Here is a 12631-nt window from a genome sequence, read left to right as displayed (position 1 = left end):
TGAATGTTGGAGTTAGTGACATCCACTTGATCGCGGCTGGTGGTTTGCGATGAGAGAACGGCTCTCTGTTGCAGTCTAGAGAACTTACCTTGTTGGCGTTCCTTGCTCTTCTGATGCTGTGAAAGTTGGGCCTTCTCAACAAAAATAGAAACTGAATTGAGAAAGCTCCTCGGATGAGAAGCGAAACGTCTTCAGCTACAGAATAGAAGTCCAGTTGTTTTTGTTTTTTAACTTTTTTTGAAAGACATGAGGGAAACTTAAATAGTGGCTGGTCAGACCACTGCTGACGCACAAGGGGTAAATTACTAACAAACTAACATACAAAAACTTAATACTGGTCAGAAATACTAACAACTTAAATAAAACAAATACTACTACACAGAACTAGTGACCCATAACAGAACTAGGTGACCCACAACAGAAGAAAACTAAACAAGAAATAAATACATTTCCCCTCCCCTTACAAATGAATAGTATGGCCCGCTGAGAAAATTATGCCATATAAGGAGAAGAAAAGCAGCTTGGATTCTTCTTTGTGGCACCCCAGCAGCAACTTCAAAGGAAACTGGTAACTCAAAACAAAAAGAAAGTTAATCTGTTGCATATTAAACAAAATATAGCCATCTGACAAACAAAGTTAACTAAATGTGTGCACTGCAAATAGTTAACTAAAGAGTCAGGCTAAAAACAATTTTAATTGAAAATCTAAAACTACCCAATCATTAATATATACACTCATTTTAATAAGGAAAAACAAAAAAATAAAGCAGTTACCATTCAGCCTTGTCTCTAGTGTGTGTGAAAACAGGAAGAGCTGTCACACCATCAAACATGAGACAGACTCACAGCAGAGACACCCACAGTTTTCCTCTCAGATTCAAGAGTCGGCTCAGTGTTGATACAACTAACAGAGCTGAGCTCAGTTACTTCTGCTTTAAACACAGACTGACTCAAAGTCCAACTGCTGATCTGTATTAGATGAAAAACTTGAATGTTCACTTCTTAGGAAGATTACGATCTGTTTGTTTTTCTTAAGAAAACAAACTTCAACAAACTGAAAGCAACAGACATACAGAAATACAGTGTACTCAACAATACCTGAACATTTCCTAACTGATGTCAAACAAGCTTCAACACTGTTCAACATTTTTAATGTCGTTTTGCACATTCAGACACTTTTCAGGCTCTACAAGGTCTACCTTTGGCTAAACCCACCTGTTCCCAAAGTACTTTTATCAGTAATGATAACTTTACAGCAGAAACTGGTAACAGATGTTGCATAAAAATGATTGGTGTGAACAGATTAAATGGAGTTTTGGACATTCATAGAGTAGATGATGAACCTTTAATGTTTTAAAATAATAGAGTTTGTTTTTATTCGAGTTGAACTACTTTTTTAGATTCTTTGGTGTAAAATTCAGTGCAGTTATCTTTTTTTTGGAGAACTGACAGTGGTGAGTCTTGTTTGACTGAGGACGGGTGTGGTGTTTTGGAATTTTGTGTGTGATTACTTCCTGGTGGGCCGTCTTGGACGGTTGATTGGCAGCTCTGCACCTCACCCTCCGCAGCTGTAGTGGATCAGGCTCATCAGGCGTTCCATGGGTACTTAAGGCTTTGGTGGGAACCAGACCAGCGCTGGAGCATTGTTTACCATGCGGTAAAGTGCAAGAGCCTGAGAGAGACTTTACTGTGTTTTCGTGTACTCCTTGCTGTAACCCAAGATTTTGTTTTTTAAACCTGTGTTCAGGATTACCTGAACAAATAAAAAATGGATGATGCAATCATCTACATCCAGCACCGAGCTCTAACTCACCTGGAGCACTGTGTGTGAAGCACTGTGAGATCATGTTCTTTGATTTCTCCAGTGCTTTCAACTCCATCCAGCCAGAACTTCTGAGGGACGAGCTGGAGCTTTCAGGAGTGGACCACCACATGTCACAGTGGATTCTGGACTACCTTACTGACCGCCCACAGTATGTGAGGACACAGGGCTGTGTCTCGGACACAGTGGTCTGGAGTACGGGGGCTCCTCAGGGAACAGTGCTAGCACTGTTCCTCTTCACCATCTGCAGAAGTTTTCTGATGACTCTGCCATAGTCGGCCTCATCACAGGTGAGAACGACTCAAAGTACAGCCAAAGGAGCCTATAAAACACAAAAATTGCCATAACTAAGTCAATTTTATAGATATTGAGTTTACATTCTGTGTTGTAGTAGATAAGACTAATTCACAGCATATACTCATTTTGCACCATCTTTGCTTCAAACTTTGGCATAAACTGTTGCTGTCATCCCTGTTTATGCCTTTAGTAAATTATCTCATGAACTTTCAGATAGATTTGAATAAAACTTAAAAAGAAATCACTAGATTTATGTCAATAACTGATTAATCTTTGCCAACCCAATTTAAAATGGCCAACATAACTAACTGACATTAGCCAAAACCGTCTATAACTTTGATAAATTTACAGATTTTGAGCTACAGTTTGATGTTAGTAGCTGAGAATGATCCTCAACAAATACTCTGAACCCTGAGATCCTACATCACAACATTTAAAAGGACTGACTAAAACAGCTTTAGCTATGCTCCTTCTCATCATAACATTCTGGCATAAAATGTAACAGATGGTAGGTACTACTTCAAGGAATGTCAGGTCTTTAATCAACTATTTTCCACTCCTTACCACTTTGCTTTTTGTTTCTTGCCTCTAAATCGTTTGAAGAAATGACAACATGTCTGACAGACATTGTCTCCCCTATTTTGTGTGGAAATTAGCTCATATTTAAAGCCCCTGAAGTTCCTGATAAACAGAGGATCAACCTGTAGGTCTGTCCTGTAGTATGTTAGTGGTGCTGCTGATGGAGGCCTGGATGCTGCAAATATTTAACTCCATCTCATATCTCACATTGGGGGTGGCTTTGGGTCTGTATTTAGAGCACTCGTCCCCCAATAAAAAAAGTTGGAGGTTGAACTTCTGGCAGTAGTCATATGTCGAAGTGTCCCTGGGCAAGACACTGAGCCCCTTATTGTCTTCAATGAGTACCCCATTTCTGTATGAATGGAGTTTAAAGCACTGATTAGGTTCCACAGAATGATTTATCAGATAAACTTGGTTGAGACATAGTGGCCTGATTGGCTAGAAAGGCACTATATAAGTACAGCCCATTTACCATATACATTATTAGAAAGCACAAGTCCAAGCACACATACTGGAGGAAGAACACACAGGAGCAGGCACTAAGTGTTTTTTCCTGTTTCTTCTCCTCTCCCCTGGCTGAGACTCTCACAGTCTCATGAATTTTCTGCCCTCAAGAGTCAGAGAGCAGAATGTCAGACTAAGGAAGGCTGGAAAATGACTGTTAACACTAACTTGTGATCTGAAAACAGAGATGTGAAAGTGGGATTCAGACGACAGCAGGGGAGTTTCCTCTTCCTCTAAACTGCCACCAGACATTCTTACAGCATCACTTCCATCTGCATTACAGTCCCTGAAATCTGCAGATGAGCTGAAATAGAAGGAAAACTGAGCTGATCAGCATCAGATTTTACAAACTGCTGAAATCTGAGGCTAAAAGGCTTTTACAGAGGAACTTCTGGATTTTTCTTTTTATCCCTCAGAAATCACTTTGAGACAGATAAAAAAACTCACATTTATGTCTTGTTCTAGGGAAGAAATGTGTCCCAGGGAACATTTTCTATTTTTCCTTTTTCGCCATTTTCTTGTCATTTGAACACATGAATAAAGTTTTGAATTTGTCGTCAGGAATGTCAGCACAAAAAAATTCTTTGGAGTTCAGAACACGTTGGTCCATATCTTAAAATCATCACTTACTTTGTTTCAGCTGTACCTTTTTAGATTAGTATTGTAGCTTTATGCAGAAGTATGACAGAATATTTAAAATAAACTCAAAATACTGAAACTATTTTCAATCCAATTTGTTTTCTAGTTTGAACTGAGAAAAATGTCTTAAAAAAAATCTTAAACTCAGCAGAAACCGCATTAACAGGATTTAACATGTCAGAGCTTCTGGAGGAACAAAGTCGGGTCACATGAAGAACCAGAGCTGAGTCAGCTAAGAAAGAAAGAGGAACTATAACAAGCCCAGGAGCTGAACAGAGAAGACATATTTCATGATTATTGGACCTTGCTGGACTTTCTTTTGTGGACAACAAGGACAAACAGAACAACAAGAAGCAGGACGTTGTGAAAGAAATGAGTTTTAACAAGTAAGTAAACATCAAACTGCTTTGATGTGCAGCTTGATCAATGTAACTTTTGGTGTTTGTCTAAAAACTGCTAATGAACAAACTCATTAAAAAATACCTCTTACCAAAATACTTAAACATAAAAATCCTAATGATTCATTCTAAGCAACAGTAATAAAACTCTAACATAAATATTTTATGTAATGGTGGCAAAGATTGGTCCTCAAAAAACCCTGTTACTGAAAGGGTTTTTAAATCATAAGCTGAAATACTGTCAAATGTTGAATTGAGTAAATGTGAACGGACTGAAGCTTCCAGTCAAAGTCAATCAGTGTGTATCAGTGAGTGGAAATGTGTGTGTGCTTGGCTGCAGCTCCATCACTCTATCTAGTGGACTGACAGTAGAAGTACAGCAGCTGATGGCAGCTTCCTCTGCCTCACTCTGCTGTCTGACTGCATTCAGCTGACACTGAGATGAAACAAGCATGAAGAGCCAATCAGAGGAGGAGCAGCTGATCTTTTTACAGTATAAATGCTAAAAAGGATGATTAGAGTTGAGGTGCAGATGAATGATTTGTGTTTCCTCTGCAGGTGAAGGTAGAAAGTGTGTGTGAGATGATCTGGATGTGAATTCAGCAGCATGGATCAGTGTGAGGACAGAGAGGAGGGAGTCCCTCCCTCTAAAAAGACTCTGTGTGGAGAACATGAGAGCCAGAGCAAAGATCAGAGGTGAGATGACCATCTCTAAGTGTCCATGACTCTTCTCCATGTCAGAGGTCAGCACTCACATCAACACACTGCCTTTCTTCACAGGAAGAGACCAGAACCTGAACCTGAACCTGGAAATGGACCTGGACCCAGCTGTGTGTCCTTTAAGAGCGACCACTCTAAAGAGCTTCGTAATTTTTTTAAAGACCAAAATTCAGCAGAAAGGTGAGTTGTATGTACAGATTTGATTTTTCTTTTACAGAAGAGAGCTGTCAGAGGCACGAGTGGAAGAGGATCTAGAGATTACACAAACCCAGTATTTATACAGTTAACCTTCTTATAACTTCATGAACTGATAGAGTACAATATTTTAAAATGTATGTACAAAGAAAAAATTTAGGTCCAGAAATGTGATGATGGAAAGATGCATTTCAATTAAAGGTGTCAGTTTATGAAACAATGTTGACAGTGAGATAAAAAAAAAAAATCTCTTTCTTCATTTAAAATAAATTTGAAAATCATTATGATGAAGCTATATGAGGTGAATAAACTAATGTTTTGTTGTGTATTTTTGTGTGTGTGTATTTAAAAATGTCTGTAATAGTCTTCTGAGCTGAATAGCTAATTTATTTTTTATGTAAATAGGGAGCAGATATTATGAGTTTATACTTCTTTCTGCTCCTTTTTTTTCATTTGTTAATTTTTTTTTTTAGTTATTGTATGAATTATAAATATGTATTACTGACTGAATGAAATAAATACAAAGAAAGAAACAAAGAAAATTTTGATTTTTAAAAACTAATTTATTCATTTAGTAGTAATTCATATAAACATTCAAATCAACTTTAAATCAACACATTCATAAATGACAGTTCTGAATTATTAAAAGTAAACAAAACATCTTCATAATCCCAGATATTTTGGAAAACACTGAGCTCATCCATTTTGAGATAATAATTATATTCTGACATCTCTCTTGCTCTGATCATATTCTTGAAAAGCTTTACACAACCCGTATTCTGTTCATTATTAATTTTATACTTTCTGCTCAAATAAATTGCCAACTTTGCTTGACCAAGAAAAAAATTCAACAACCGCCCTTTTTTCTTCCTTCTTTTGTCATATGAAAAACAAAAAATAAAACACTTTTCTGTGAAACTTTCTCCAAGTAATTCCCAGGGGATTCCCAAAAGCCAGTTCAACCTGGAGAGACTCACGACAAAGAGAAGCTGCAATTAAATGGTTTTATTTGACATGAATGACATAAGATATTTGGCACTCGGACCTCGGCGGAAGACGCGAGTGCCGACAATAGCAATGCGCTTCAACGAGAAGCTCAGGTTGAGCATTAGAGGCATCTTCCCCAGGCCATACACTGGTGGTGGAGGTCGAAGAGAGGAAGGAAGTTTGAGGAAGCTGGGAAACTAGGGGTGCAGAAGGGGTAGAAGTGGGCTGAAGTTCGGCCGGTGAATGGATGAAGCCATGATGGAGGTCCTTTTAAACGAAGGCTTGCTCGCTGATTGGATAAGCTGGAGGCACAGTCGGACGCTGATGGGCTGAGATGGAGGCGCGGTCTGATGCTGATAGGCTGGAGTGGAGGTGCTTGACGCAGTGATTAGATGCAGGTGAGGCTGAAGCAGGTCTTCCAGTCTAAATTTACGCCTAGGCTTCATTTTAGCGAAGTTGACGTTCCAAGTCTCTTTGTTTCCATCAATTTCCAGGTTCTCAAAACACTGACATAAAAAGGTGACAAACATTTAACACTATATCTTGAGTGGTAAAAAATAAAAGAGTTTTACCAAAACCTAAATTACCAACTTTTGAAAAAAAAAAAACAGTCTGTGACCTGCCTCCACAAAACATTTTGATCCCCATACAAAAAACTGTAAAAACTGTAATCTAAAGGCTGCCTTCCTACATTCCAAATGAATCAAACCTTGTCCACCTTCTTCCTTAGGTAAAAACAAAACACTGAGGAACCCAATGCAATCTGTCCCAAAAAAAGTTTACCATAATAGTCTGTAATTTCACCAAAAGGTTTGGTGGAGGTTCCAGCACTGCTAAATGGTGCCACAAAGATGAAGCAACAAGGTTATTAATAATAAGTGTACAATCTCTAAAATATAATTGTGGTAGAAGCCAGTGCCATTTATTTAACCTACCCTCCATCAGCACAAAAAACCTTCCCAGTTTTTCATTTTGTCCATGTGATCCCCCAAGTAAACACCCAAATATTTAAAACCACTTTTCACCCACTTCAATTCGTCAGGTAATTTGGGTCCTTCTTTTGATCACTTACCAACTAGCAACGCTTTACTTTTACTCCAATTAACTTTAGATGAAGAAATTCTACCAAAACATTCAATAATTCTGGTTAAAGTGAGAACATCTAACTCTTCTGTTATCGCTACAACAACATCATCTGCATATGCAGAAAATTGAAAAGGCAAAGAAATTTCATTTAGTTTTACACTTTGTAATTTTTTCCTGACTTGACATAACAAAGTTTCAATACTTAAAGAATACAACATGCAACATTGCATAACCTTGCCAAATACCTCTCTGTACATTAAAAGGAGCACTTAAACCACCATTGACCTTCAATGCACTTTCAATGTCACAATAGAGGGTTTTAATCATGGCAATAAAATCAGAGGAGAAACGAAAAGCTTCCAAACTCTTTCAGAGATATTGGTGCTCCACCCGATCAAATGTCTTTTCTTCGTCAAGGGAAATCAGACCAAAGTTTATATCCAATAAATTAGAGATGTCCAAATAATCTCGAATTAGTGATATGTTATCTGTTCTAGATCTGCCAGGGATACAATAAGACCGATCAACATGTATAACTTGATCAATAACTTTTCTCAATCTGCATGCAGAACCTTTGAGAAGATCTTATAGTCAGCACATTAAAGACTGACAGGTCTCCAATTCTTGATTTCATAAAGATTTCCCTTTTTTGGAAGAAGAGTGAGCTCTGCGACTGCTAAGGGGTAACTTTCCTCTTGCTACACTGTTGTTGATGACTTTCAACAAATCTTCTGCCAACACAGACCAAAATGATTTATAAAATTCCACCGGCAAGCCATCTATTCCAGGAGCTTTACCATTTTCCATCCTCAGCAGTGCCTCCTACAGTTTTTGCATGGTTAGAGCATGCTCCAAAATAGCATTATCTTAGTTTGAAACCTTTGGCAAGTTATTGAGAAATGCTTCTGTCATCACAGAATCTTCTCTAAACTTACTGAAATACAACCTCGAAAAAAAGTCTACAACTCTTTTTCGCAATTCAGTGGCTTCTGTCAACTCTTTTCCATCTTCAGATCGAATACAATGAATAAAATTATTTTGTCCATTTTTCTTCTCTAAACTGAAGAAGAATTTAGAGGAAGCATCCATATCAGAGATACTTTGAGAACGAGAATGCACCAGAGCTTCTTGTGCTCTAAGCCCAAGCAGATCTTTCGAGTGCCTGAATATGGCCTCGATTTCACGTGGACTCACAAAAATTCAAAAATGACAAAAAAAAAAGACATTTTCAATCGATTTTACCATCTCTCTTGTAACATTTTGTGTGTATTGAAAACAAAACTGCTGAACAAAACTGCTGAACTTTTATTTTACCAGTATCCCACCATTGCAGACATAAACTGACATTTCTTAGTTCTCCATTGCTTCCAAAAAAAGAAAAACCTCTTTAAAACAACTGTCATTTAGCAAAACAGTGTTAAAGTGCCAGTGTGCACTCTTAGGTCTGAAATTATTTATATATACATTTCCTATGATCATACAATGATCAGAAAAGCGCACTGGACACAAAGTACATGATTAAAAAATTGTAAATGATGAGTATAACAGTAAAACCTATCTAGTCTTGCTAAAGAAATAAAATTATCTTTACAATGAGCCCATGAATATTGTTTTGTTTTTCCATTTTTAGAATGCCACACATCAACCAAATCATAAGTTTCAATAATACATTTCAAGACTTTTCTCGAATGTAAATGTGACTCCAAATGATTTCTGTCCAAATCATCTACTGTACAATTAAAGTCACCTTCTAAAGTCATATAATCTGTTGAAACACAGTTCAACAGCATATCTGCTAACTTTACTAAAAAAAACACAACGCTCACTTGGTATCACAGGAGCATATGTATCCAGTAGAGTTAACTTTACATTTTCATACATAACAATAACCTTTAACAATTTTCCAGATACAATATCTTCAGTTTCAATAGAAACTGGGATAAAATTTCTTGAAAAAGAATTGCTACTCCTGCACTTTGTGAGGTTTTATGAGTCAAGACAAGATTCCCATCCCATTCTTTCTTCTAGTCAACTTTATTAACAAAACTACTATGAGATTCTTGAGCAAAAGCTATGTCAATGTGCTTAGATTTTAAAAGTTCAAAATACACAGCCCTTTTTTCACATTTCTTGCACCCTTAAGGTTTAAAGAGGAAATCTTAAAGTTACTCATAGTCAGACACAAAAAGAAACAAAAGAAAAAGAAAATACAGCATCTTATCAGCTGTTTTTTAACTTTCATGTACGTCATTTGAATTGAGCTAGAATTTTCTGCATCAGTTTTCGAAGTCTATATACCTCAGTGTCTGTTAAGCCATCAGGAGGCCTTTTTCTTATTAACCATTTAACTGAATCAACAAACAATTTCCTGTCAGGGAAAAAGTCATCTATAGCCACATCCTGTTTTCCTTTTGTTACTTCCAAAAATCTCTGAATCTGTTCTAAACTGTTTCCATTAGTTCTCTGGCCATCAGAAATAGAAGAATCAGAAGACTCTCTGTCACTATCAGAATCACTTAAAGCATCTGAATCACTCTCTCTTCCACTCTTTTCTTTCACCTGCATCTTTTTAGGTTTTACCCCATTAGATTCTTTGGGTTTTGTTTTAGTATTTAGTACTTTATAAACACTTTCATCATCTCTGATCACATTTTCTTCACTGTGAGCTAAATCATCAACATCCATTCCTTATTGAACCCCTTCTTGTGTTTGGCTCAATTCCTCATGCACTTCAACAGAAGTAAGGACATTCTCAATGCTTTCCTGATTGTTAAGTTCACACTCTGAAACATTGGACTGGTTTTGATTCTCTGTTAAAACTCCTTCCCCAGCGTTAATTGCTGGAACTCCAGCCAAAGTATCTGCTGATGTCCCTTGTCTTGGATCTTCATTTACCTGAACAGCTTCTTTTTTAATCTTTTCAGGGCAATAACAGACTGAGTGGCCTTCCTGATTGCATCCAAAACACATCATAGTTTCTGTTGTTGCAAATATTGTGTAATCAAATCCATCAACCTTAAATTTCATCACTATGTTCAGTTCCTCGTTATCATTTTTTTAGAATCATAAACACTTGTCTTCTAAATGAAACAACATGTTTCAACTTTGCTGATTTACAAACAGATGGGAGCATTTTCATTGCTGACATGATCTGGTATGACCATTACTTTAACAACACCTCATCCCTGATAAAAGGTGGCAGATTACACAGGATGAGCTTTTTTGCAGGGTTCATTAAGGGGGAAAACAGTGGTTTGCGTATTTCTCAAAACAATTCCCTTCTCAACTATGCTGTTCACCTTGTTAATAGAGTCCAAAAACAAAACTACTGCATTATTCATCCTAGACGCCGCCTTCACATTTTCACATCCAACAACTTCCCCAACAGCCAAACCACACTCCTCAACTGATAAATCCACGCCAACTGGTATTTTAATACCATGCCGACAGGAAAGGCTCCGAAAGCCTTCAGAACCATAAGTTCTTACGGCCATCACACCCAGCTAAAAGCTAGGTGCTGTCGAAAGAAAACCACTAAAGAAACACCAGTGAAAGAAAGCTGTGTTAAAAAAGTGACTCACCACTATAAAAAGTGAAGTTCAAAATTTTTTGGTAAACCTCGCAGTTGCTCTCCTCTCAACACATGCAGCAGACGCTCATGCATGCGCACATGAAAGAAAGAAAGAAGACTGACAGTTACAAACATACAGAATCAAAAACAAAACACAAACACCATCCCCTAAAACTCTGACTTACAGAGACAGAACCCGAACTCCCATCACAGCCATTTTCATCATTAGTTTCCCAGAACATCAGGAACAATATGGAGTTTTCAGTAGTTATTGGTAGTTTGATTTGTAAAATTACAGATGTGGTGTCCTGCAGCAGGAAAGGATCATTTTAGCATCAATAACTGAGAACAAATTATCAAGTCAATTTCATCCAGAATGTTCCAGGAGCCAGTCTTAGGAACTGACACCATTCATCATGACTTAGTCATTAAATTTAACTTTTTTTAAACAGAATTCATCAGAGACTCAAAGCTGAACCTGAACCCAGCTGTGTGTCCTTAAAAAGCAACTGGTCAAAGGGTCGTCTTATTAATTTTAAATCCGCCCAACCTCCAGCAGCAGAGAGGTGAGCTATATCTAAATGTTGTTACTGTGTAAAATGTAACTGAGTCAGTCTGAAATGTTTTTATTCCAACATGTCTTTAATGTGAGCTCAGCTCTTTTTCACACATTTCTATGTTCAGATGTGAAGCGGTGTGTGTTGGATGTTTTCTCCAAACTCAGCAGTCAAAGTGAAAGAATGGATGTTGTAGGAGGAGTTTCTGAGTGTCTGTAGGTCACCAGCTGGTCCAGCAGGTGTCACCTTTGACCTTTGGTTCAAACAGAATGTAGGTAGGAACTTCCACTCAGGTGGCTGGATGGAGGAGGACAAATAGTTGTTGGATTATGACTCCACATGGACCTTTAGCTTGTTGGGTTTGTCTCTGCGTGGACAGACAGAATGGGAGCTAATTCTTCCTGATTCCTCCACAGAGTGGACCACCAGAGCTCAGAGGTTCCCAGTGCTCAGTTTGGCCAGCAGCATCTAACACAGCCGGACTCCATATTTATGGTGAGTACATGTACAACAATTATTTTTCCATCTGTTGTGTTCACAGTCATCTCCATGCTGCACTTTGTAGACCAGTGGACTGTCAGCCTGTCCAACATGGATCTGATGTTTGGCTCCATGATTTCAGTCTGATGTGTCATTCAGATATTATTCTGTTCCAGCTGCTGGAGGACAACATGATCACTTTTGTGAAGAACGAGCTGAAGAAGATCCAGAAGGTTCTGAGTCCAGATTACCCAGAATGCTCAGAGAGTAAGAGTGAGGATGAGGAGGAGTTGGAGGGTGAGGATGAAGAGCAGAGGAGGAGCAACAGAGAGGCATTTATGAAGATCACAGTTTACTTCCTGAGGAGGATGAAACAGGAGGAGCTGGCTGACCGTCTGCAGAGCAGTAAGATGATTTCTCTAAACATTTAACCTGATGAAAAATATGATTCATATTTATATATCAGTAATGAAAGGATTATTATTTTGTTGTATTAGATTATTTTTCCATTTTTTGTTTTTTGTACATTTGTAGAACTTTTTCCTTCGGGTTGTCAACATAATCTTAAATCTTGTCTGAAGAAGAAGTTCCAGTGTGTGTTTGAGGGGATTGCTAAAGCAGGAAACCCAACCCTTCTGAATCAGATCTACACAGAGCTCTACATCACAGAGGGAGGGACTGGAGAGGTCAATGATGAACATGAGGTCAGACAGATTGAAATAGCATCCAGGAAACCACACAGACCAGAAACAACAATCAGACAAGAAGACATCTTTAAACTCCCACCTGGAAGACA

At 37.9% G+C, this 12631-nt stretch overlaps 2 protein-coding genes across 17 annotated transcripts in view; one reads left to right on the top strand and one right to left on the bottom strand.

The window, feature by feature from the left end:
* The window catches only part of LOC108249966 (NACHT, LRR and PYD domains-containing protein 12-like), a 417931-nt gene that overhangs the window by 27262 nt on the left and 378038 nt on the right, over positions 1 to 12631 (bottom strand). The gene's annotated exons all lie outside the window — the stretch shown is intronic.
* LOC108242155 (NACHT, LRR and PYD domains-containing protein 12-like) overlaps positions 4095 to 12631 on the top strand; it is a 608460-nt gene continuing 599923 nt past the window's right edge. For 6 of the 16 annotated variants that reach the window (XM_037973812.1, XM_037973816.1, XM_037973813.1 and 3 more), the window contains exons 1-6: positions 4095 to 4227; positions 4798 to 4935; positions 5020 to 5139; positions 11251 to 11364; positions 11772 to 11850; positions 12012 to 12240. In XM_037973812.1, coding sequence (XP_037829740.1) covers positions 4847 to 4935; positions 5020 to 5139; positions 11251 to 11364; positions 11772 to 11850; positions 12012 to 12240 — 631 coding nt within the window. In that variant the 5' untranslated portion in view covers positions 4095 to 4227; positions 4798 to 4846. The remainder of the gene's footprint in view (positions 4228 to 4797; positions 4936 to 5019; positions 5140 to 11250; positions 11365 to 11771; positions 11851 to 12011; positions 12241 to 12631) is intronic. The other 10 variants (XM_037973820.1, XM_037973821.1, XM_037973811.1 and 7 more) reach the window with 4 other exon arrangements.

This window comes from Kryptolebias marmoratus, linkage group LG23 (assembly GCF_001649575.2).
Source record: "Kryptolebias marmoratus isolate JLee-2015 linkage group LG23, ASM164957v2, whole genome shotgun sequence".
NCBI classification, from domain to species: domain Eukaryota; kingdom Metazoa; phylum Chordata; class Actinopteri; order Cyprinodontiformes; family Rivulidae; genus Kryptolebias; species Kryptolebias marmoratus.
This window is presented reverse-complemented; position numbering and strand designations above follow the sequence as displayed.